We start from the raw sequence: 24,296 nt of genomic DNA, 5'->3' as shown, positions 1-24,296 counted from the left end.
TTCTTCTCCTCATCAAACTGCATCAACAGCAACCAGGAGCAGCAGGAGGGAAGCACCAGTGTTCTTTCCCCAGTCTCTCTCTGGTCAGGCATTTATTCTCACTGGCAAAGACCATGCCCTCCCGCATGAGGCAGTTCCCAGATGACAAACATCACATGCCCTCTCATGAGGCAGTTATCAGATGTGGACAAACTGGAGCAGCCCTGGGATTAAAACAAAGCATGTTTACATATCAGAGCCCAAAACCTCCACAACACTCAGTTCTCTAAATTTTTACACTTATTATCTTTGGGCCATCTTATAATATATACAAATAATTCTCATCTACTGAAATGAAACTTGTTTATAATAGCGAATATTCATATATGTATGCAAGTGTTTGTCTTTTGGGTTTATCCATGAACCATTGTAGCCCTTTATACATTCTCATTGATGGGGTAACTAACATTTCATTCCATGTTAAAATCTCTTGTTATATAAATGGTGAAGACCATGCTTGTAAGAATATTCAGTAAGTGCTGCTCTCTTCACTTTGGACCTTTACCTCTGGAGATCTCTCAGTCAGAAATTCTTGGTGCTTTTGCTTCTGAGGCACAATATGTCAACCTTTTGCCAAGCCACTGGCATTCTTTTTCACAAAGTGGTATTTTTCAGTGTTAGCACCATCTCAGGGGACCTTAAGGAATACTAAAGTGCCCTGCTCTCGGGCACTGAGATTTAATTGGTCTGGGCATGTGGAGTTTTGAAAGCCCCCCAGGTTGTAATATGCAATACTATGTAATATGTAAGAAGCCACACCTCAGCTTCAATGCTTGCTCCTCTGTTGCAGAATGAGTCATATTTAGGGTGCACTTCTTATGATTGATTAATCCTGAGGGACTCTCTGGTCCTTCAGGAACATTTTCGGCAAGATGACATTCTGGTTACTTACTTTTATTGTTTTACGTTAGTCTGCAAAAGTAGTGGGCTTCGCTGTGGCATTTTGGTGCATCTGTCTGTGTGCATAAGAGAGAGATTATATTTTGCTTTCATTTGTTCTGGACAAATTCATAAGCAGTTGGTAGCGAAGGAAAGGCAGGGAATCATGGTTTTCATTGTGTGCCTATTGTAACTTATTGGCTACCATTCTATTACTCAATAAACTGATAATTTTTAAAAATTGAGTTTGATCTCTATGAAGTTAATCCTTAGCCATCTAATTGCCATCTGAAGTCATTGTAAACAGACTAAACATCAGTGTTGTACCTGGAGTTCTCACATGTTCTGTAATATGAAGTTTTGAACTTTAATTCTCAAGGTCATTCAGTTTAACAGTTTTCTTAGGATTGTGCTGGTTCTGTTATTGACCTGTTGGGGGATGGTTTAATTGAAGGGATGACCTGGTAGACGAGTTTTCCTACTTTGCAGTTTGCAGCGAGCCTTGTGTCCCCCTGCCCAGCTGGGCTACCTTTGCACCTCCCATGCCGAGTACAGCTAGTAGCTCTCAGGCTTAGGTGCATGGTACAACTTGGGGTGCTTTCAAAACGCCACATGCCCAAACCAATTAAATCTCAGCACTCGAGAGTAGGGCACTTAGTATTCTTTAAAGTCCCCTGAGAATGGTGCTAATGTTGAGAAACACCACTTTGTGAAAAAGAATGCCAGTGGCTTTGCAAAAGTTTAACATACTGGACCTCAGAGACAAAGCACTGAGTATTTCTCACTGAAAGATCTCAGGAGGTGAAGGTACAAAGTGAAGAGAGAGCAGCACTTATGAAATATTCTTACAAGCAGGGTCTTCACCGTATTGCCTGGAATGTGGCAAAGTCAAGTTTCAGTGAGTAGTTTAAAAGGCCACGCTGGCTTGGTTACAGTTATCTGAGCTTTGTTTTTGTAGTTGTGCAGCCAAACCCTTACTGAGTAGACAACCGTAAATTGGGACCAAATGCATAACTTTACCTTGTTCCTCTGCCATTTAGGGCACAAAGCCAGCTGGCTGCTGGGTGACATCCATCTGATATCACTGCTACCATATGGCCGTTATTGCTAACAAAAGGTTCTGTTTGTCATGCCGGCTAACTGAAAAACACTGCTGTGTACCATAAGACCAATTAAGTGTGTGTTGTCAGTCATTGAGAAGTCTTTTAGAGAGAGTTAGGTTTATAACGAGACAAGTAAAAATATGCTCCTTTATTTCAGAGTGATAAGATGAGGGAATAGCCTGTTGAATCATACTTCCTTCCCAACCTGAGCGACGTCTTCCAGCGCAGCGTCCTGATTAGTGGTGTCCTGCTGGCGGTCACAGTTTAGAGTGCTTCCTCGCTGCCTCGACCTTTGCTTAGATGTGAACATTTGCATCTCGAGCTTTGCTGTGGTTGCTATGCCTTCATGTACTCATTATGTATCCCCTTCCCTTCTGTGTAGGAAGACAGAGATGTCAATAACCCCCTGCCTAACCGAGGAGGCAATGGACCAGCTCCCGGGGATGACAGATTCAAACCTGTGGTACCGTGGCCTCATGTGGAAGGAGTGGAAGTGGACCTAGAATCTATCCGAAGAAAAAACAAGGCCAAAAATGAGCAGGAGCGCCATGCCGGGGGAGATTCACAGAGAGACATTATGCAGAGGCAGTACCTGACGTTTAAGCCTCAGGCGTTCACCTACCACGATCCTGTGCTGCGCCCAGGGGTCCTCGGGAACTTTGAACCCAAAGAACCCGAGCCTCACGGAGTGGTCGGTGGCCCCGGGGAGAAAGCCAAGCCATTGGTTCTGGGACCGGAATACAAGCAAGCAGTTCAAGCTAGCATTAAGGAGTTTGGATTTAACATGGTGGCAAGTGACATGATCTCACTGGACCGCAGCGTCAATGACTTACGCCAAGAAGAGTAAGTATGAACCCTCTTCTTTCTAAATGTGGGGCAGCTACTGTTTGGTTTCATTTTATTTTGTTTTGTTTTGTTTTGTTTTTATAGATATGTAGGTTTAGGGAGGGGTTGCTAGGAATGGAGATAATACGTGTGCCTTTGTTTCAATGAAATGAAGGGACCTTTGTTCAGGATAATGGTCTGAAGGAGGAGACCTCTGTTTTTGTCACCGTATTGAACATATGGTTTATTAATTTCTGGGGTCTCCTGCGTCAGTGCTACTCTGAACGGCGTCCCCAGACTAGCACCAGCTATGAGGATTTTTGTTTCCAGTACACAGGACATAAATTAGCTCATACCAGAATGGAAACGAACTACACCACTAAGTAGCGTGTTTTGTGACTGGCAGGGTTGTAATGGTAGAGCTTTCTCTGTGGCCTGCGTTCCGGAATGAGAAAGTTCCTCATCCTGGGGAACAGGAGCAAACACTGATGCTGCTCAGGACATCTCCTGTCCTTCATTGGATTCCCACTTCCGGGATGCCCCCTCTCCACCCTGAGAGTGTGTGCAACAGGGATGCTCAGAGACGACTGTGGCCTACGCTTTTAAATTCTTTTCCGTGTTATGATTTTTAAGTGGAGGATTTTAAGCTCTTTGCTTTTGATGGACAGTGATTATTGAGTGAATTCAGTGCTTTCTCTTCCAGTTTATTCAATAATTGGTTCCACTACTGTGGGATCTAAGTGGCTTTCATGAATGTCAATGTGGATTCGATTCACGATGGCTAGAAAACTCTTAGGAGGGATTCCCGATGCGCCGTTACTGTAATCTTTATTTTAAAAGGTTAACACAGCAGGTGTACACGCCGCAATATCCACCCACAAACGCACATGCGCGGGCCAGCGTTCCTTATGACTGTGTGGGAAAACCCCCAATACGGTGTCGTTCCTTAGAGTTTGACATTCGTACACTTCCCGTTTCGACTGAGAAGTGATAAATATGAAAGAAAAATGTGGAACTGGAGGAACAGCACCATGATGATGCGAGAGATCCATTTAATATAGGGCAGTCTTAGCATCTCATGAGGCTATGAAGGAGAAACCTTAAACATTTGTTCTTCCCAGAGACTTACTCATAAGATTGCCAGATTTAACAGCTCAAAATACAGTATACTCCATTTAAGTTTGCATTTTAGATAAATAATTAAGAACTTTAGAATAAATTGTTTTCAAGCACTCATACACATATTGTAAGATATTTTGCCTGTTTGAAATCCAAGCTTAGCTGAGCATCCCACATTTTAGCTGGCATCACTCCCCGGCAGGTATGAAGGCGTGTGGTACAGAGGTTGGACCTGACAGGTAAATGCTGTCCTTCACTGGCAACAGGATCTGCAAGAACCCTGAGTGTGGCGCTCACCTGTGTACCTGCATACCATGGTCTTTGTGTTCTTACTCCACTGTTGAAGGGTAGGGTGGGGCGGGGGAAGGGCCCACCATTTGTTGATGTCTTCCTGCGTGCCAGGACTTCCGACTGTTCTGGAATTGCTAAAACAGTTCTGTGTCCGAGGCTTAGAGCCATGGCTTCCTTGTATAAATCCAAGAACGTGTCAAAGGTAAGACTCGCCAGTAGGCATTTGTGTGTGAAAGTATGTGCTTTGTGTGTTAAAAAAAAATACATTGTTTCAGATGTCCATGAAAATATAGTTAATTTCTAATATGAAAGTATGGCAAAGAAATCACATCAGGTGCAGTTCATGAGAGAGAGGGCCCTGCTTCCAACCACCAAGGACATACCTAGTCAGTCTCAGAACTGATTTTTTATGTCCTCACCACCACCATCTCTGTCCATCCACAGGTCTCTCCTGAAATCTTGGGAAAGCTCTCTCTATTTCTACGATTGCCTGTTTTTCACATAGCAACTAGTGTGGTCCGTTAGAAGCCCACGACAGGTTCTTCTGCCTCTTCCCATGGTGCTTGGAATAAGCTCCGGCTTCTGACTGGCAGCTGCCCTTGCTCTGTGGCCCTGCCTTGCCGCTCGCCTCCCTTGCTCTGTGCTCTGCCTTGCAGCTTGCCTCTTCTTTATTTTTTAATTTTATTAATTTATTCAGAGTACAGCTCCCAATTGTTATCCCATCCCTTGTATCCTTCCATTCCTCCCTCCCTCCTGCTTTCACCCTATTCCCCTCCCCAAAGTCTAAGACCGAGGGGGACCTCCACCCCCACTATATGGTCATAGGCTATCAAGTCTCATCTTGGTAGCCTGCTTATTCTTTCTTTGAGTGCCACCAGGCCTCGCCACTAGGGGAAGTGGGCAAAAATGGAGTAAACATCGAACCCCTACTCTGATCTACCCAATGGACAGGACAGCGGCATGTAGAGAGCAGCAGCTTGCCTCTTGCTACCGTGTTCCTCCGCTGCAGCTCCGCGCTCATCTCCAGCCCTTTGTATATGCTTTCCTCCAGTTGCTGCCGCCTTCTCCCGTTTTATCACGGGATAACAATTGGAAGTTGCAATGTGAATAAATTAATAAAATTAAAAAATAAAAAAAGAGGCAAACTGACCCTTCCCATCTTTTACATGTTATTTAGTTGGACCTCTCTACGCTTGGCATCTAATTTGCAATGCCAAGTTTTATTCTGTTCATTCTCCACAGCCGCTTTGCTTATAGTTCTCACTCATCAAATCTTACTAAAACCAGCTGCTGGCTAATTTAGTTGACTGGCTCTCTTTCCTATCAAATGAGAGACTGAGGTTGAGAACTATGTCTGGTTTCTTCACTTGGTACTTTTAGGTCTGAAGTACTAAGCTAGTAAAGATCTCTTGAGAGAATGTAGGGAGGAGGGAAGTCTACCAAGGTGCTGCCCCTGGCTTCATTACCAGGCAGGAGTTCTCTGATGAGCCACTTACCGTCTCTAACTTTCGTTATTAATTCTTAACACTAGATTTGACAGTATTGATCCGTGAAGGATACAATTAGAATTTAATGGCATAGTAAACCAAAGGTCTTTATCTACAGACCTGTTGATTAAAACCTTGAGTGTTGTTGGCTCATTTGACTGCTCAGGAGCTTTCCCAGCACCTCCTCGCCACATTTGAATGTTCTCAGTTACTCTTTAACCTCAATATTCTCCAGCACTCTTTGAGAGACATTAATGTTACTACTACCTGATCTAAGCATCTTCCCCGTTCCTGCCCCTCTTCATGCCTTCCATAGGCCAACTGGTCCCCGTATTCTGCCCTCTTGCACAACTGAAACAGGAATAAAATGTAGTTTCTTTTTATGTATCACTCCTATTAAGTCTTGTCATCACCCTCAAATGAAGCACTGCCACTCTCTTCACATTTGCTTCTGAGCCTTGCCTAGAATTTTTTTTATTGATACTCCCTTCTTTGACAACACATTTTTAATCACTCAATGTCATTACCATCAGAAATGTCTTAACTGAATGTTATTTGTTTTTAAGACAGTCCTCCCTTCACACTTAAAAAAAAAAACCAAGGTCAGAGCTGGAGAAATAGTTCTTCAGGGACCAGAATTTAGAGCCCTAACACCGGTGTAAAAGCAGGCAGGTGTAGCAGCCTGCATGTAATCTCAGCAGATAGAAGGCAGAGACAGAGCAAGCTGGCGGCAAGCTCTGGCTTTAGCAAGGAAGATCCTGCCTTATTGTACAACTGAAAAACAACTGGAGAAGACACTGAGTGAATTCTAGCTTCCACATAGACATACACTCACACACAAGTGAACACACATGAGCAAAAAAGAAAAAGAAAATTATAGGCTTTATTCCTTTCTGAACACCGAAAGTTCAGTGTAAAGTAACAATAAATTAGCACTTTGTTTATGTTAGAAAGTCAACAATCTTGAGAGCTTTCTTTAAAATAAAATAAAATCGACCATATGATTTACTCTACCTATTAGTACTTTTACTGACAGCATGGTAACAACATGCATATTGCATGCACCCCTCAATAGAGAACATGCTTCTTAAGCCCATCAGAGACTGCTGGGGCGTGAGCGGCGCTCTGCAGCTGTACCCTTGCCTGTGTTGTTCATACAAGCCAGCCACCTGCAGAGCACAGTGACCTGCTTTGGGTTATTGGTCCAGCTGTGACATCTACCACTGTGGTTAACTGGCTCATTCTTGTGGCTGTTCCATTCGGCTCTGATGAATGTTCTGTACCCAAGCAGCCGGAGAGAGAGGTGCCCAGCTGCCAGCATGACTCATGGATGCAATCACTTTGAATTGCATTCACTGGCTGAGTAATTTACTGGCTGTTGATAGCTTATTAAGAGGCTAACAGTATTTTGAGTGAACTGGAGCCTCCATCTTTTTTGGAAGACTTGAGCCAAGAATGACCCTTCTTGCCTTCAGGTTTATTTTCAGCAGTAAAGTATAATTTATTGTAATTCAACAGGTCTTAACTGATACATAACTGGCGTATCCAGGCAGCCTGCGTGGGGGAGGAGGGGGGCACGGGGTCTAACAATAAGAAAGTATAGTCTCTGTCCTCAAGAGGCTCACTATCTGCCCTCAGGGAGGAAGGAAACAATGTTATACTATAAACTAAAAAAAAGATCTGTAGGCAGTGTGTGAGCAAAGACAACATTCAAAACAGTAAGGGCTCACTTGGGGAGGGGATGGTCAGTAAAGGATTCAGAGAGGGGACACTGCGAAAGACCCCTGGAGTGGGCAGACAGCTCCTAGGAAGAAGGTTCAATAAAACATACGAATGAGTGGTCGGGTTTGATTGAATCAGAGAGTATATGAAAAACAGAAACAACAAAGCTGGTACCACAGGTAGGCGTAGGTAGTCGGAGGGTTGCTAAGGAGAACTTCAGGACTGCTAGACCAGTGTCTAGGATGGAGTGAGGGAGTTAGGGCGTTGGTGCTAATAGAGTAGTGGCTCTGGTAGAGGTTACAGAACCAGAAAGAGACAGACAGACAGATAGACCAAGACAGACAGACAGACAGACAGACAGACAGACAGAGACACATACAGAGACAGGGGAGAGAGAGAGAGAGAGAGAGAGAGAGAGAGAGAGAGAGAGAGAGGGAGGGAGGGAGGGAGGGAGGGAGGGAGGGAGGGAGGGAGGGAGGGAGGGAGGCTGACTCTGAAAGAAGAAGACTCAGTAGGTCTTGGCAGCAGATGGAGTGGAAGGAAGAATTAAAGATGCATTCATGGCTTCCAAGCCCCATACCATAAAGAACCGGTGCCAGGTACCGAATCGACCAATTGAACAGAGCAAGCCTCTCTGCCCACAGCTCATTTGCCTGGCCTAGTTTACTCCCTGCCTGTAGTGAATTCATGCAGAGCCCGGCAGCAAGAGGGACCCATCTCGGGGAAGAAGTGGGAAAGTCTATTTGTGGTTATGATAAATTGTCTTCTAACAAAGTTTGGGATTTTCTTCCCATTACTGTGCAGACATATGAAAAGGATTCTGTCCTTTTTCTGTTCAAGAAGACAGACACAGTCAGAGGTATAGAATCCAAGCTGGTTTTGTTTCAAATAAATGAATTAAATATTTTGACTCGAGCAAATTCATCTACTTCTAATATTGAACTTGCCTCCCACTGACACTCCTTTCACATCTCAGTTTTCAGAGCTATCTTAGTTGCATTTGCAAACTGTAATAATAGATGTAAAGTGCTTTGAAAAACGCTTAGGAACTATGGAAATGCTAACATGATTGTTAATAACATAACGTCCTAAAGCTGATCTGTGTGACACAGAGGTGCTTTAAAAATCACTTATAGATATACCCATTCGTGTATTTGAATATACTTACAGATACTTAACACTATAGCCATACTTTATACATAAGAACTCTTCTCGTATAGGATTTCAAAATAAACATTGATTTTTTTTTTGTACTCTAACTTTATGTTTAAGGTGAATTGTGATGATGAGGTTTTTCTTGTTCTTTGTCCACATTAAAGGTTCTCTTTGATATCTACTGTTTTTTTTCTAGAATACAGTAATCTCATTTTTGAAATAGTATTTGAAAAATGTCAATTAATGAAAACGCTGTAGCTTTCTCTGTGAGTTTTAGAGGCAGGAGCTGAAGCAGCAGGCAGACTCTTGCTTCTCCTCTCTGCTGGGCTGTGGGAGTGTGCTGCCGTGCCCCGTCTTGTGATGTTCTTTTTATTTCAGTTTCTATTTAGCGTGACTCACCAGTTTCGGTTAGAGCAAACTAAAACTTTGGAGCTACTCATAAGAAATTAAGACATATATTTTGAGTAAATCTATGTCACATATGCATACATATGGGTGGATTGTGTACATACATGGACATTTCAACGCTTTGCCCCAGTTTCTATTATCAGAACATATGATGGATCTATACAAATGTCCCAGTTACACTAAGAACAAAATTTAACCCACAACCTTTTTATCTAACAAACTTCAAAATATGTCTCATTTGCAATTTTTAAGTTTGGCAGTCGATCTACCATAGAAGTCCAATATACAGCCAGCTTGTTTGAAAGCGGTTTCAGGTGAGGTGTGGTGAATGTTCCTCTTCTTTGGCTCCAAAATGTACTTTCTAAATAGCTTGAAATTTTTTCACTCTTGGAAATTCTTGTACGTTTAGGGATTTTCCAGATGAACTTTAAAAATGAGTTCTGCTCCGATGCCTCACTTCTTCTTTCTCCTGTAAACACGCACATAAAAAAAGATGCACAGGGACGCATTGCCCTCGGGAATTCCCCCAGCTGTGACAGTGGATCTGGTTTCTGTCTAAGGCTCTGGCTAACAGCAAGAGGTGTGTTTAGGCAAGCTGAGGTTGTTACAGAAATCAAAGAGTGACATGTATCAAATCACCCTTGTCTCCACACAGTGACGAGGGTACCAAGTCCACGAACTGAGGCCACAGAGCCTGGAAATTGTGGTAACATGCTGTTGCTCTGAGCTCCCATTGCTGCATGGCACCAGTAATCTTGGGTTTTTTTTTCTTAGGTTTTTTGAGACAGGGTTTCTCTGTGTAACCGGCACCAGTAATCTTAAATCCCCTTGCCCTTTCTTGACACTCTGTCCCTTGACAGCCTCTAGGGACTCACTTCCTGAAGTGGAGAACACTCTTCCTGTTCCGGGACCTCAGTTGGCTCGCCAGCTTCCTGCCATTTGCTGATGGTTGTCCAGGCTTCTTCACAGTTCATCCCCACACCCCAGCCCCTGTCTTACAAATCAGTCAGAGTGTCTGACAGAGAGGTCCAGACTCCCATTGCTTAGACTGGACTTTCCTAACCGACCACTCCCAACCAAGAGTTCCGAATAGCTTCTCTATAACGTAGTTGTAAACCTATTCATGGTGGGTCTGGAGAGGTAGCTCAGCAGTTAAGAGCAATTGATGTTCTTGCAGAAGACACTGGTTTGATTCCCAGTACCCTCAGGGTGGCTAACAGACATCTGTAACTCCGGTTCCAGGGGCTCCAACACCCTCTTTTGGTCTCCACGGGCACCACACACATGTGGCGCATGGACATACCTGCAGGCCAAACACATACACATAAAAAGGCTTTGGATCTTTGAAAAAAACCTTTGTGTAGTGGATTTAGTGGGTATCTTTCACCATCCCACTTCCGTGGCCGAATCTCAAGTAAGCATTGGCCCCTTTTCTTCTTCTTGTCAGACTAAGTTTCCTGGTCTGGAGAGGCAGTCAGGGAGGGGGAAAAAAGGCTTGCTTTGTAACACGAGGACTGAATTGGAGCCCCAGCACCCATGTTAAAGCTGGCTAGGATGACGCAGGTCTATAACTCTAGTTCTAGGGTCCAAGAGGAACAGGCAGATGCCAGGGCCTTGTTGCCCAGTCAAGGCACGGCAGGGTCAGTGAAAGGCCGTTTCAAAGAACAAGGTGACAAGCAACAAGATGCCTGATGTTGACCTTCGTCCTCCACGTGTACACATGGGTGCATGCCCCTGCACATACGTTTGCACAGCACACAACAACGTTGAAAAGAAAACAGCATGTTTCCCGCCTAGCAGACACACCAGCAGGGACACTGAGGGACGCCTTTTGTCCTTTCTCTTTCTAGAATGTCTCAGGCTAGGGGGCTGTTAGTCTCTGCAAAGGGACTTTGCAAAATTAGCCTTTGCTGTCTGCTAAAAGGTCAGTTCCTCGGGAAAGAGAACCATTTCCAACGGTCCTGGACACTGCGCCTGTGTGAAGTGCTGCAGTAGGCAAGCTCAAGGCAAATAGCAGAGTATAGGCCTGGCCTCTAAGCCTTAACACGGTTCCCCTGGGAACCTGAAGGCTGAGAGTTGGAGAGGCAGCCAGACCCATTAGATAGAGCCCTCTTCCCCCCTCCCTGTGCCCCTCCCCCTATCCCCCTCCCCCTTCACCCCTTCAACCCCCACCCACCCCCACTTACCAGTGTGTGATTCTTTACTGTGCATTGATTGGCTCTTGTGTGTTTGGTAAATAAGGAAGCATCAATGTGGAGGACCTGAGTGTTCAGGATTTTCTCCCTGAAGGCTACTGTTTGGGTGTGATCAGGTGTAGGCCCCTCATAGTTTGAGAGATGAACATAGTGTATCTATGAAGACCTTAAGGAAAAGGTCTTCCCTTTTGAGCTGCCTTGTGGCTTGAAAACTCACTCAATTTGGCATGATATTAAGCTGTCCAGGGAAACCATGAGTGCATCCAGAAAAGCTGAAAGGATTGATGAGTAATGCTGTCCTTGGATCGGCCTTTTAATTCTCTTTAAATGCTCTATAATAGAACCTAATGTTTCCCAAAGTATGTGGAAGGGAGGACACAGCCTGTGGGGTTTATGGCTGCAAAGGGTGGACTGTGGCATGAAGTACAAATGTCTCGGGATTTTAAGTGTTTTTGATTTTTTTTACTTTCCTTTCAGATTTGTTCCCACAGTAAGAAAACACGAGGTTTTAAGTGGTCCAGTCCTATCCCTCTTGTTTCCTGCAGTCCCGTGTTTGGAGTCATCTGATTTTAAACTGGTTTACTTTAAGTCTTTTCTTCCCAGCATTTTCTCTGTTTATGAAAGGCTTCTGGGAAATGTGTGCGTACCATTTTATCAGAAGTACTTGGTTATAAAGGACAGGCAAAGCCAAACCATTGAGCATAGGGCATGGGTCGTACAGGCACAAGTGTAAGAGAGGGAGACATTTGCATGTTTGAAAATCAGTCCTTTTTGTGGAACTGGCTGCTTTTCATGTATACTAAAAAAGGCAATTCCTTTTCCTCTGCATCCATCCTTGACACACAGCTTGCCTTCTGAAAAACAAGCGGCTCTCCGTGAGTAGGTACTATCCTTGGGCCACACACTCAGGGCGGTTTAGAGAGAGGCTCTGTATTCCCAGGTGGGCTGTAAAGCCTGTGGTGACATCCTTAAGCCACACTTGTGCTGTTGTTATTGTTGCTGCTGCTACTGCTGTGTTTTTAAAGATCAGTGTGGGAGACAGGACAATTTGTCAAAGTGGTTGAGTGAGATTAGAGTCAATTAGGATACCTTCTCTGTCTCAGAAGAGTTAAGTGTGAGGCTGCCATCCCGTGGGAGAAGGCAAGCTGTTGGAGAGACCCGGAGGCAGTTTCAGCACCGTTTTTCTTCAGTAGGGACTGTGGAAGCAGCAGTACGCACAGTGTGTCTATCCCACGTGCGCTTTGAGTAAGTTAATTATCGTTGTTCACCGAGAGCTAAATATGTAAAAGATGCACTTGGTTATAGCATCAGCAGGATTGTTGTTTTGTCATTCCTACAATATATAAAGTAAATGTGCTAAAAGGTTTTTTAAAAAAAAACTATTTAGCACGGAAGCCAAGCTAATTACACAAGTTACAGTGGTATAAATAACGTAGTCTAATTACATCCAGCAGTATCTTTTAATGTGTCACGGGGAAACGGCCCATAGCTATTTCCTCTTCACTGAGTCCTGTGGGAGATTCCATCTTCAAAACGTAGCTACCATGCAGAAGGGAGGAAGAAAATCACATTTTTTTAAAACCCCAGTAACTTATTTTAGAGTGAGCACTGTCATCCTAATCAAAGGGGAAAAGATCTGCACTTTGTGCAGAATGGAAAGTCCCAGTGAGCAAATCAGAAAAAGAGAGGCTCAGGAGAAAGATTTGAGAGTCTAACTGCCGCCAGGTTCCTAAGGCCCTGGAGATACACAACTGCCACTCTAAAGGGACTGGCTCTGAGTCCCTACTACATGGAGAGCAGCATCGGTGGGCTCATCTTCCTGTGAGGCAAGAGCGCCCCCCAGAGCCCGGAGCCTCCGAGGCCTCCTCTAAGGAAGATCTTTTCTTTTTTTCTTTTTTTTTTTTTTTTTTCTTTTTCTTTTTTTCTGATAGAGACAGGGCCTGGAGGGGGTGAGGCTGAAGGAAGACAGGACCGGAAAGCTTTTGCTTGAAGTCTGTAAAGCACAGTGACTAAGGAAAGAACCAATAGGCTTCCGGAAATGAAGTCAATTTTAATCAGGTCCTCTATGCAGTCATTACTAAAAATTAGAATAGCATACGATTTCATTGTAAATTTCTGAACCTCAGACAATGTAATTATCTACTATAATTATTACATTCTAACCAGTCTACCCAAAATTCTATTTATGCTTGTCACTTTTAAGATGGGGTCTGTCCTACTTGCCCCATGCAGCTTTCAACTTTGGATCCTCCTGCCTCAGCCTCTTTTAATGCATTGATAAAGAACTTCGCTTTATGTTGTAAAGGTGATAGAGCCTTTGCAAAGAGGTCTGAGTCTACGAAATCCCATCTGTATGCTAATGATGTAGGAGTAGAGGATAAAGCAACTGCGTTAAGTGGCCAACCCTGATATTCTTAGGGCAGAGTTCTGTTAAGTGCCAATATGAAACCATTTTTCCATTGTCATAAGAATTAAAATTAAATTCATGAAGGCAGCCAGGGTCCAAACACAGGATTCAAAGCTCAGCCTTTTATTGGCTGGGTACTTGATGGCAGCAGTTAATATTTCTCAGTGATTGCTTTAGGAATTCAGGAAGTTAACGAGACACCCAAAACTTAGCATAGTTCCTGAAGTCCAGAAACTATAGTAGGATAAATAGAAATATGACATAAGTATTTATACGATGCACACTTTTTTATGAGACACTATTTCAGTGCTTGTCCGTGCCCTTCCTGACCAGCAGGAATAAGACTCAAGACAACCAGGTTCCTTCTCAAGGCGGTTTACTCAGGAATGAAGTTACAGCTCTATCGCTTGGCAGAGAATGGCCCCGCCCCCAGGCGGGCAAAGGCTTATACCCTCAGCAAGAGCCAATCAGGGAGAGCCACGTGTAGCCTCTCCATAGGTCCGAAATGAGTCACGGAGACCATAAGTCTTGATGCTTCTGCTGATAGCCGTATAAGGACTTGTTTACCAGGGAGAGCACTCACCGTCGTGAGGGTGGAAGGAGGAAGCCAGCGCCATCTTTAGGCGTGGCAACATCGCAGCTCTCGACTAGTGCTCTAACTTCTAAACTTTACATTCTAAATTCAGGATCCCGTGTAGCTTAGTCCACAAAAGGCTTTCCTTTTTTTTTTTTTTTTTTTAGCAAATCAGTGAATATAAAAGGGCATACATTTTGCCATAGGTAGTAACACTAAAGACAACATAATTTAAGTGTTTTAGTTCAGCTTAGAGCCAGATTTTCAACAGGGAAAAAAAAACCTAGATGGCATCATTTGCCCTTTCCATCCCAGCAGCGTTCTGATTTCTGAAGGAAAGCATTTGTTTTCCAGTTCCTAAGTTGTAAAGTAGGAGGGGCTATGATCCCAGACAAAATGGAGGACAAAGCTGACCCTACAAGATGGTGAGGTCATCCTCGGTTCCCCGCTGGCGTCCATCATAGTTAAGATGTGGAAGTCCCTTTCCCACAGCCGGGCTGCCTGTCAGGACTCAGTGGGAGAGGATGTGCTTAGTCCTCCTGCTGCCTGAGGTACCAGGGTGGCTTGGTACCCCTTGGGGGCCTCCCCTTCTCTGAGGAGAGGGGGAAATGGGAGGAGGGGTGCACGAGGGTGGGATTGGGAGGAGAAGAAAAAGAGAGAGAGAGCTGGAATCCGCCTGTAAAATGATTATTCAAATAAATGAATGAATGGATGAACACATAAATAAATAAGAGAGAGAGAAAGATGCGTAGGTACACACACCTGTGGCATTGTGGTCAGCTTTGCAAGGTAGTGCTCTTGTCTGAACCTCAGTTTCCTTATTTGTAAAAAAGAGGGTGTTGTAAGCATGTTCTGATTGCGTTTCACCCACAGGATCCTCCACTTCCTCTCCGTAAAGGTCTTTTTAAACAACTCTGGACTTTTTTTTTCTTCTTCTTCTCGTCTTCTTGCAACCTTGCTTCTTAAAGCATTCTAAACTTCCCTGCCCTGAATGATCTTCCAAAACCTTGCCTGTATCCCTGGCAACACACTTCTCTTCCTGTGTTCCCATCCAACCCTAGTTTTTAAAGCATGTTTCTCCAGATTCTGAAGCTGAAGAACCAGCGAGCCAGCAGCCTGCGCTGGGCCGGAAAGGCTCAAGGTTTCTACCGGTGTTTTCTTGTCTTAGTGTCGCTTCTTCCTGTAGTCTCAAAGCTCTGAGGGGCCTGGCAGTAGACGGCCCCTGGGCCACTACCAAGTATCGCAGCTCTTCCTGGAGAGCAGGGTAGCTGCAGCCTCTGTTAAGTAGTCTAGGCAGCAGCATCCGTGCAGAGGCATGCACTACGTCCATGCCAGCACATTAGCAATTTGTGCTTGTTTGGCAGAGCCTGCACTGTGTGCCCAGCCACTCATCACTGGGTCCAGCCTGGCAGAGAAAGCATCAGAGGCTGGTAGCAAGAGAGACCAGGCCCAGCCTCCCTTAGCTTCCCCAAAGTAGGCAAGGGACCAGGATGGATTAGCTAAGGAGACAGCCACGCAGTTTACGTTGCCAAGCTCAACTCTGCTCGCGTTTACAGGATACAGCCCTGTTAGGACAATGTCTCCTGCTAAGCTTGGTGTATGCCAGCCCCCAGGATGGAGAGCGACCCCTTTGCCCTGTAAGTGAAGAAGCGAATGATTACCTAACCCTGGTGACCATGCATTTTTACCTTCATTATTTCCAGGCATAAGAACTAATTCTGTGCGCCGAGAGGTCATCACTGCTTATGTTTCCTTGTGTTTAAACCTCATCAGTCTTCCCTGCGTGATACCAGCCTGTGACATGATTTGCAAACTGCCTAGCACACACTAAGTGGCAAAATATGCCAGCTATTTATAGCAGTGACGGTGGTGTAAAACTGATTTCGCTCTGTCTCTAGCTCCTTTTTCCTCCTTCTCTCAAGCAGTGTGATATGGCCTTGAATTCCTTCCACGCTCCTATTCCTAGGGTTTTCTGTTTTATTTATTTATTGTTTTTGGGTGTTCTGTTTGGTTGGTTGCTTGGTTATGGTTTTTTTCGAGACAAGGTTCCTCTGGGTGGCTGTCCTGGAACTCACTCTGTAGGTCAGGCTGGCCTTGAACTCAGGTATTCCCCCGCCTCTGCCTGCCGAGTGCTGGGATGAAAGGCCTGCGCCACACCACCACCCAGCGCATTTTCTATCCTCTTCCACATCTTTGCTTTCATCTTGCCTCTCAAATACCCCAGATCATATTGATTAGACTTGATAAGACCTGTGCAGAAGCTTCAAAGTCACATCATGGCTTTCGTTGGGAACGGCTTGGGTACTTGAACACATTGCTTATAGTAGCTTCCATATGTCATAGATTCATAAATATTTAGAGGTTAATGTGGCCTGGAAATCTCTCCATGTTCTTCCCTCATTTGAGCGCAGAGAGTCTCCAAGTGACCACTAAAGTTTAGGTGCCTTCCCAAAGAGAATCTAAATGTTCTAGGATCTTTTGCCACATTAGCTGCCCCTCCTACACACACACACACACACACACACACACACACACACACACACACACAAGAAATGAAAATCTGTTTATGAGAGTAGTTTTATGCGTAGTATTTGTGGGACAGTCACAAAGCATTTTCACAGTGTGTTAGATAGAATTTTATTGCCGCGAAGAGACATCACGGCCAAGGCAGCTCTTATAAATGACACCGTTTAGTTGGGGCTGGCTTACAGTTCATAGGTTTAGCTCATTATTGTCATGGTGGGAAACATGGTGGCATGCAGGCAGACATGGTGCTGGAGACAGCTGAGAGCTCTACATCTTAATCCGCAGGCAGCCAGGAGAAAACTGGATATGTTTGACACTGGGCAGAGCTTGAGCTTTTAAAACCTCAATGTCCCGCCTCCACAGTGACACGCTTCCTCTAACAAGGCCACGCCTCCAATAAAGCCACACCTCCTAACATTGCTACTCCCTGTGGCCAAGCATTCAATATGGGGGCCCAAACCTATTCAAACCACCACACATAGGAATAAAATAATTAAGACGGTGTGGAGGAGCAGTGAATGAGAGGAGTCAATGACAAAAAATGTTAAGAGACTCAGTGAGTGCAAACATGTGCCACCAGGCTTGATGACCTGAGTTTGACCCCTGGGACCCACACATGCGCTTGCATTCCCCACCCATACACACATATTGTAATGCAGGAAAAGCATTACCAAGTTGTGTATGAAGATGCTAAAAGACCCATTGTTTTATAAGGTGATGTATAAAATAAATTAAAAGTTTTAACTTTAAAAAAAGGAAGTGTGCTATCATTCCCAATCTGACTCTTAAATAAGTGTGAACATATTAAAAAAAAATCCCAGTTGACTGGGTGTGCTGGCGCACGCCTTTAATCCCAGCACTTGGGAGGCAGAAACAGACGGATCTCTGTGAGTTCAAGGCCAGCCTGGTCTCCAGAGTGACCTCCAGGACAGTCAAGGCTACGTAGGGAAACCCTGTCTTGGGGGGCATTTTTCCAGTGGTATGTTTAAGGGATTCTGCATAAACCTAGGTTGAAGTACTCGTATGAAGAGAGGACAGAAAGGTAGCCCAAGAGCCGAGGACCAGAGCTAAGGAACCGGGATGGCTTAACCATCGTGCCATACCTGTCACCATGATCCCAGACTCTTATCAGGGTGGCACATAACTAAATATAGGAGTTGTGGAAAAGTTGGCAGTAGCAAAAAAAAAGTTGGCAGTAGCAAAAAAAAAAAAAAAAGAAAGAAAAGAAAAGAAAGAAAAGTTCTGTACATGGCAGCAACCAAAATTAATTTACAATCAGTCAGTACATAATGAACTCAAGTGTTTTCACAGGCAGCATTCACCCATTTTGTACTGTAGAACGTCATGGCAGCCTTGGTTCAGGACACACAGTATGCATATGTAGGTTTGCATGCACCATCTTGCAAGGTAGGGCCAACAGAGGCTGCCAGGAACACCTCGGTTCTGCTTGGAGACTGTGGTGCATGGCGACAGTGCATATGATGTTTTCTGCTTCCATAGAAGCACAGCAGTTTCACTGCAGAAAAACATGGACAATATTTTTCTGTTGTCATTCCTCAACATGTAAGCATCAAATTACTTTTGGGGTGGATTATGTCCAAATGTTTGATTTTTTTTTTTTTTTTTTAAAGGCTGGTGCTGCGAGAGTGACTGTGTGTGGAAACTAAGTTCAATTCCCAGGAACAGAAAAGAGAAACCTATTATTTGAGCTTGAGTGGGTTGGAGGGTTTCATAAGAAAAAGAAGAAATTCAGTTGATTTTTGTTTGGGGATGAGGATGGAATTTCCAACAGTTCTGAACAGGCTTCTGCCCATTTCTGGGAAGCTGAGTCCTCGGCCTTGGCAACCGTAAAAAAATCAAAGGAATAGGTGTGGAGCCATGGGCCTCTCACCCCAGGCCTGAGGAGGCAGAGGCAGGTAGGTCCCTGGAAATAAAGAAAGCCATGCAGTGAGACCCTGTCCCGAACAACAAAAGGGAACCTTGCAGAGCTTCAGCCCTTTGCAGCAGCGCACCCTCTCAGCCAGCCTGAGCTTCAGAAGAGGGTTCGAGCCCCCGGGAGAGCCGAAGACGGCGGTCAACATGACAGCAGGCATATAGAGGTCTTTGATTTCTTCTCCGAGCAGATATGGCCCATAAAACTCAGCTCCAAAAGTTACTGTGAGGAACACATGTGCTAAAGGTGTCTGTCACAGTAAGTCACAGAAGTCCAGCTAGTTAGAGAGCCTGGTGGTTAGGAGTCACCTTCTTCCCCATGTGTCACAGAGCAGGGGCGTTTGCTTCTGGTAAGATACCCCTCCCCTCCTTGTCCTGGAGTGTGTTAAGTGTCACCATCACCTTCCATTCTACCGTCCTCCCACAGAGGAGGAGTGCTAAAGACAGGGAGAAAACAAGAGTCCCTCACAACCACAGAGGATAAAGAAATGCTTGTTTCTCTGTATTTGAGAGATGGATCTCTAATTTGCATCAAAGGGTGTGAGGAGAAATGCATCATGGGTGCCCCGGGTTTAGTATGTCTCAGTAAAAGTAAGTGAGCAGCACTTCATAGGAAAGAACACCTTTGTCACTTCTGAAAATCAAACCCTATAATTCTTTGGACGAAGCATCTTTGTAGGCCAACCTAGCATCTAATCAAAAGAGCACGTTGTCCTTGCGAGGGTAGGTTGTCATAAAACAGGCTCATTTCCCTCTGTCTGCCTCTTGGTTACTGCTGTTGCTAAGTGGCAAGGCCGCCCTCATCTCTGTTCTTCTGGCAGCTTTAGCTTGCCCGGTGTTTTCACATGCTGGATCCTTCCGTGTTTTACCGAGTGTGTTTGACTTACCCTGACTTCTTTTAAATGAGTCTATTGATTGACGTTCTGTTCTCTAGCACAGGATTGTTTTTGTCAGAGCACACATTTAATTTTAATTGAAAAGCTGTAGCTCCATCTCTATCTCTTTCATCTTGCATGCAGAAGCATTTGCCTGTGGGATGGAAATCTATCGACCCAGCACACTTCCCCTTCAAGTGAGCCGTCCAGGAGTGGCAAATTCCATAGCTGGCCCCAACTCCCGTTCCTTCCTCAGTGCAATGCTAGGAGTTGAACCCAGAGCCTTGTGTATGCTAAATGTGGCCCCACCTCCCAATATGTGGTTTTACTAAGTTACCTAAATTGCCCTTCATGTCACTCGGTAACCAAGTCTGTGACCTACAGTGCCCCTGCCTCGGCCTTCCAAGTATCTGGGATTGCAGGCTCATGCCGCCCATTTGAGCTGTATAGCTGACTTTCAGTAACTGTCTTCATTGATGAAAAGTAATTTCTGTGCCTCTGCATTATGATGCACACAGTCAGTTCATCATGGGTCTGCTGTATAGTGACTGAACACTGTCTTCCAATACTGAACTATTGTTCCAATGGGAAAATACAGGGGTGGGTTTTGCAAGTCTCGGGTCACATTTTCCAATGTCTAATTTTATTTTATGTATGTGGCCCCTTTAATACATCACACCCCCCACGTACACACACATACATACATACCTTCTTTTTACACTGTTGAGTATTTGACAGAACCCATGGCTATGAGGCTGTAACTCATTCCTACACATAGCTTTATGGAAAAGGATTTTTCTCCATAAGGCACAGCATGGTGTCTTTGTGCTTAGAAATGCTAGGTACCATTTTGGTATTACACTTAGGACCATTTTAAACAATAAAATCCTCAACAAAAAAGTATAAAAAGGAGAGCAATGCGGCATTAAATAGTCTACAGCAAAGATACATTTTCTGTGCAAAAACAGAAACTACAAGAGCATCATCTTGTTGGCTTGTTGGGCAGCTCCAGGTCCCAGCCTCATTGTGGACAAAGACCAAATAATAAAGACCCCCTAACAAAGTAAATATTTTTACTTGTTAATTTATGTCCAAATGAAATATGATAGTGGCTTATAGAAATGTCAAGAACAAAAAAATATATACTTGAATATCAAATTTTACCTACAAGGAACAAACAATTGGCATTATGATGATGATGATGATGATGATGATGATGATGTCTATATTTCACCTTTTCTCCCTCTATCCCACCCACCCTTCCTCACTTTATCCATTTCCTCTTACAGATGTCTCATTGCTACAGTGGGCTTGGGAAGGAAGCTGGAGCCCTGAGCTCCCCAGAGGCTTCTGCCATCCGGGGCATAAACGATGGAACGCAGGCAGCTTTCTGCACTGTCCAGACTATTTTTTAGATTCTTGTGCTGCAGTGGTCTCTGTTGATTACTACCTACTCAGTGGTCAGGCGTGCTGAGGACTGTGTAAAGGCAGCAGTAGCCTCCTCCCAGACACCAAGCACATCACCTTCTGGGTACCAAGTGCATCACCTTTCCTTGACAGGTGGCTGTTCTGTTGAATCTTCAGTTATCTTGTTAACCGGCCTTGATCTTTATCCAGCATTTTAATAGTTTTAGATTGTATCTCCCCTCCTGCTCGAGAGAAAGAAATGATTTCCATGTGGCACAGAAACAGAAGAACACTGTTCCTGTTTGTCACTTCAGTCTTGGCCTCAAAGAAATGTTCCACAAAGTCCAGCCGACCGTAAAGTCTGGTTCTAGGGATACAGGCAAAGAATTGAAAGGCTTGTGGCCTGTATGAAATGGGTAACTCCAAACTGGGGGTGAAAGAATTTGGAGGTTAGTATAGGGCAAATGTGTTTGTTTGTTTGTTTGTCAATCTATGACAGTAAGCCCTACAAGTATCTGTGCTCCTAGGTGAAAGATTTAACAGATAGACATCAACCTCAGTGTCTGAAGGATTCAACCAAGTTACCCGTCACTCGTAAGTTTTACAGGTGTTTAGGAAAATTATAATTTTGGAGGAATTGGTGTTCAACATTGTGATTGTCTTCGGTACTGAGGACGCCTCCAAACTGATGTTCTGTCACAAAGGTTTAGTGTAAAATACGAGCAGCGAGAGCAGTGCTGTGGCTCTGGCCCCAGTGGTGTGATGTGCCCGCCACAAGCAAGCTGGCATTTGATGGCTTGAATATGAGAGGAGCATTTGGACAGCAGGGCTCAGAGAAGTCAGTTAAACGCATCGTTGTGAATACAGTTCCCTTAGGTACCACAACATGATACCTACTTGCTGCCATCTTTCTTTCTGTCTTTCTTTTTCTTTCTTTCTTTCTTTCTTTCTTTCTTTCTTTCTTTCTTTCTTTCTTTCTTTCTTTCTTTTCTTCCTTTCAGTCCTTTTTGTTGTTTGTTTTTTTTAAGATAGGGTCTCTTTGTAGCCTTGGCTGTCCCAGACTTACTTTGTAGACCAGGCTGTCCTCGAACTCACAGTGATCCGCCTGCCTCTGCCTCCCGAGTACTGGGATTAAAGGTTTGTGCCATCAGGCCCAGCTTTACTTGCAGCCATTTAAAGAAACTCCAAACGTCCTTAACCCAGGAGATAGACACAACTGAGCCCATCCAAGTTGCCTAAGAATATCTAGGCTCCCTGAGGCATCTGGACAAGATACAATTTTTCTACCACATGAAGTACTTTATTTCTAAAATTGTGATAATTAAATGTGATTACGTTGGAACATAATATTTGGAGCATTATACTGGAGGATAAGTGCTACCTTTCCAGCTTGGATTTAGAGGTCAGCAAAAATTGAGACTGGCCTTAGAAAAAGGCCACCAGAGTTCTTCTGTGTTTGTTGTTGTTGTGTTTTTGTGGGTTGTTGGGATTTTTTGGTTGGGGGGAGTTGGGAGGGTTGAGACAGAGTTTCTCTGTGTAGCCCTAGCTGTCCTGGACTTGCTTTCTAGACCAGGCTGGCTTCGAACTCACAGCAATCCGCCTGCCTTTGCCTGCCAGAGTGCTGGGATTACAGGCATGCGCCACTGCACCCAGCTCTTTGTTGCCCCTTTGTACAGAGGCACATTTATCTTTTTTCTAGCTGCCCCATTGTTAGAGAGACAGCCTTTGTTGTGGCTCTGTTCTGTGTACTCGGTCTATCACATTAGCACAACTATCTGTAGGGACCATAAACTATACGGACTTAGACGTACAGCCAGCTTGTATAGTGAAGGCAGAAACGGAGTGTGATGGTAACCTAAGCGGAGTTTTCAAATCTTTGAGCTGTCCTCCTATTAAAATGAGAACCGGGGGCTGGAGAGATGGCTCGGTGGTTAAGAGCACCAGCTGCTCTTCCAGAGGTCTTGAGTTCAGTTCCCAGCAACCACATGGTAGTTCACAACCATCTATAATGGGATCTGATGCCCTCTTCTGGCTTGCACCATATATGCACAGAGAACACCCTGATACATAAATATATATATATATATATATATATTTTTTTTTTTTTTAAATGAGACCTGGTATAAATAAGTAATTTTTAACATGCCCTCACTTAGAAAAGATATGTGTCTGACCAAGCTTCCCACAGGGTTAACATGACAGTCTGGTAATGGCATTTGTGAGAATCAAGGTTTTTGGGTCGGGAAGGCCTCTTCTTGGGGATCTGCTGCCAGAGTGATGTTCTCCTCACGTGTAGTTGCTCTTACTGGTGACTGCATTTTTACACACCTTAAAAAATAGAAAAATGCACATATTAATAGATAATGTACTTTTTTAAATCACCTGTAGCTCTACAGCTCCAGTAGGTCTTTGTTTCAGGGTTTTTTGAAACAGAGTTTTGTGTAGCCAAGACTGGGTTCCAACGCCCTGTGTGTGGAAAATGGCCTTGAACTCTTAATTCTCCTGTCTCCACCTCCAAAGTGCTGGAATTACAGGCATGCGTCACCACGCCCACTTCATGCGTCACCACGCCCACTTCCACATACTGCTTGTTTAAACAATGAAGTTAAATGGCAACTTTCATTTCATAAAGTACATTGCACATTTTATGTGTCTTTAAATGTTTGTTTGTTTTTCTGAAGCATTATTTTTTTATCTGTATGCTGGACATTCCTCTCCCTGAACAGCCACAGTTCATTTTGCTGGTCTTTCATTTTGAGACATTTAGAACCATTTCAAGTTTCTCACTATTGTAAAAACGCTGTGGTGCGTAAGCCTGGGACTCGGTGTCTGTGCCCATTAGTGTTACCTCCATAGGGCACATTGGTAATGGGGTGTCTAAGTCAAAGAACTGATGGCCTCGCTTTACTCACTTGTCCTTTCCAGCTCTGGAGCCTCTTCTGCTGCCCGTCATGTGCAGGTTCCATATTGCATCCACATCATACAGAATGGATCTGTTCTGCCTTCCACCCCCACCCCCACCCCCACCCCTCTCTCTTTCTTTCTGATAATAACCTCTCCTTCACATATTGGCTTATCTATAGTTCAATTCAAAATTCAGGGTCATTGCGGAGAAAAACCTTGAGTCCATGACCCACTATTCCAAGTGGCAGTGGCACACTTGTAATGTAGACGTGCGTTAAGTCCTTGGGTTCACCTGCAAGGTTTTCAATGAACTGGGACGTTTTCCAAAACCGAGGGTTTGAGCCGTCCTGCCATCTCCCTTGCTCAGACTGAGAACTTTCGTGCCCTCGCAGTTCACGGAACTCCATGCGTGCAACAAGCTGCTTGATAACATCAACTCAACCGTCAT

General features: G+C 44.4%; 1 protein-coding gene across 3 annotated transcripts in view; it reads left to right on the top strand.

Annotated features, from left to right (window-relative positions):
• GALNT7 (polypeptide N-acetylgalactosaminyltransferase 7) overlaps positions 1-24,296 on the top strand; it is a 127,842-nt gene that overhangs the window by 64,291 nt on the left and 39,255 nt on the right. For all 3 annotated transcript variants that reach the window (XM_084760043.1, XM_084760042.1, XM_084760041.1), the window contains exon 2: positions 2,404-2,864. In XM_084760043.1, coding sequence (XP_084616169.1) covers positions 2,404-2,864 — 461 coding nt within the window. The remainder of the gene's footprint in view (positions 1-2,403; positions 2,865-24,296) is intronic.

This window comes from Acomys minous, assembly GCF_964271855.1.
Source record: "Acomys minous genome assembly, chromosome: 15".
Taxonomy (NCBI): Eukaryota; Metazoa; Chordata; class Mammalia; order Rodentia; family Muridae; genus Acomys; species Acomys minous.
This window is presented reverse-complemented; position numbering and strand designations above follow the sequence as displayed.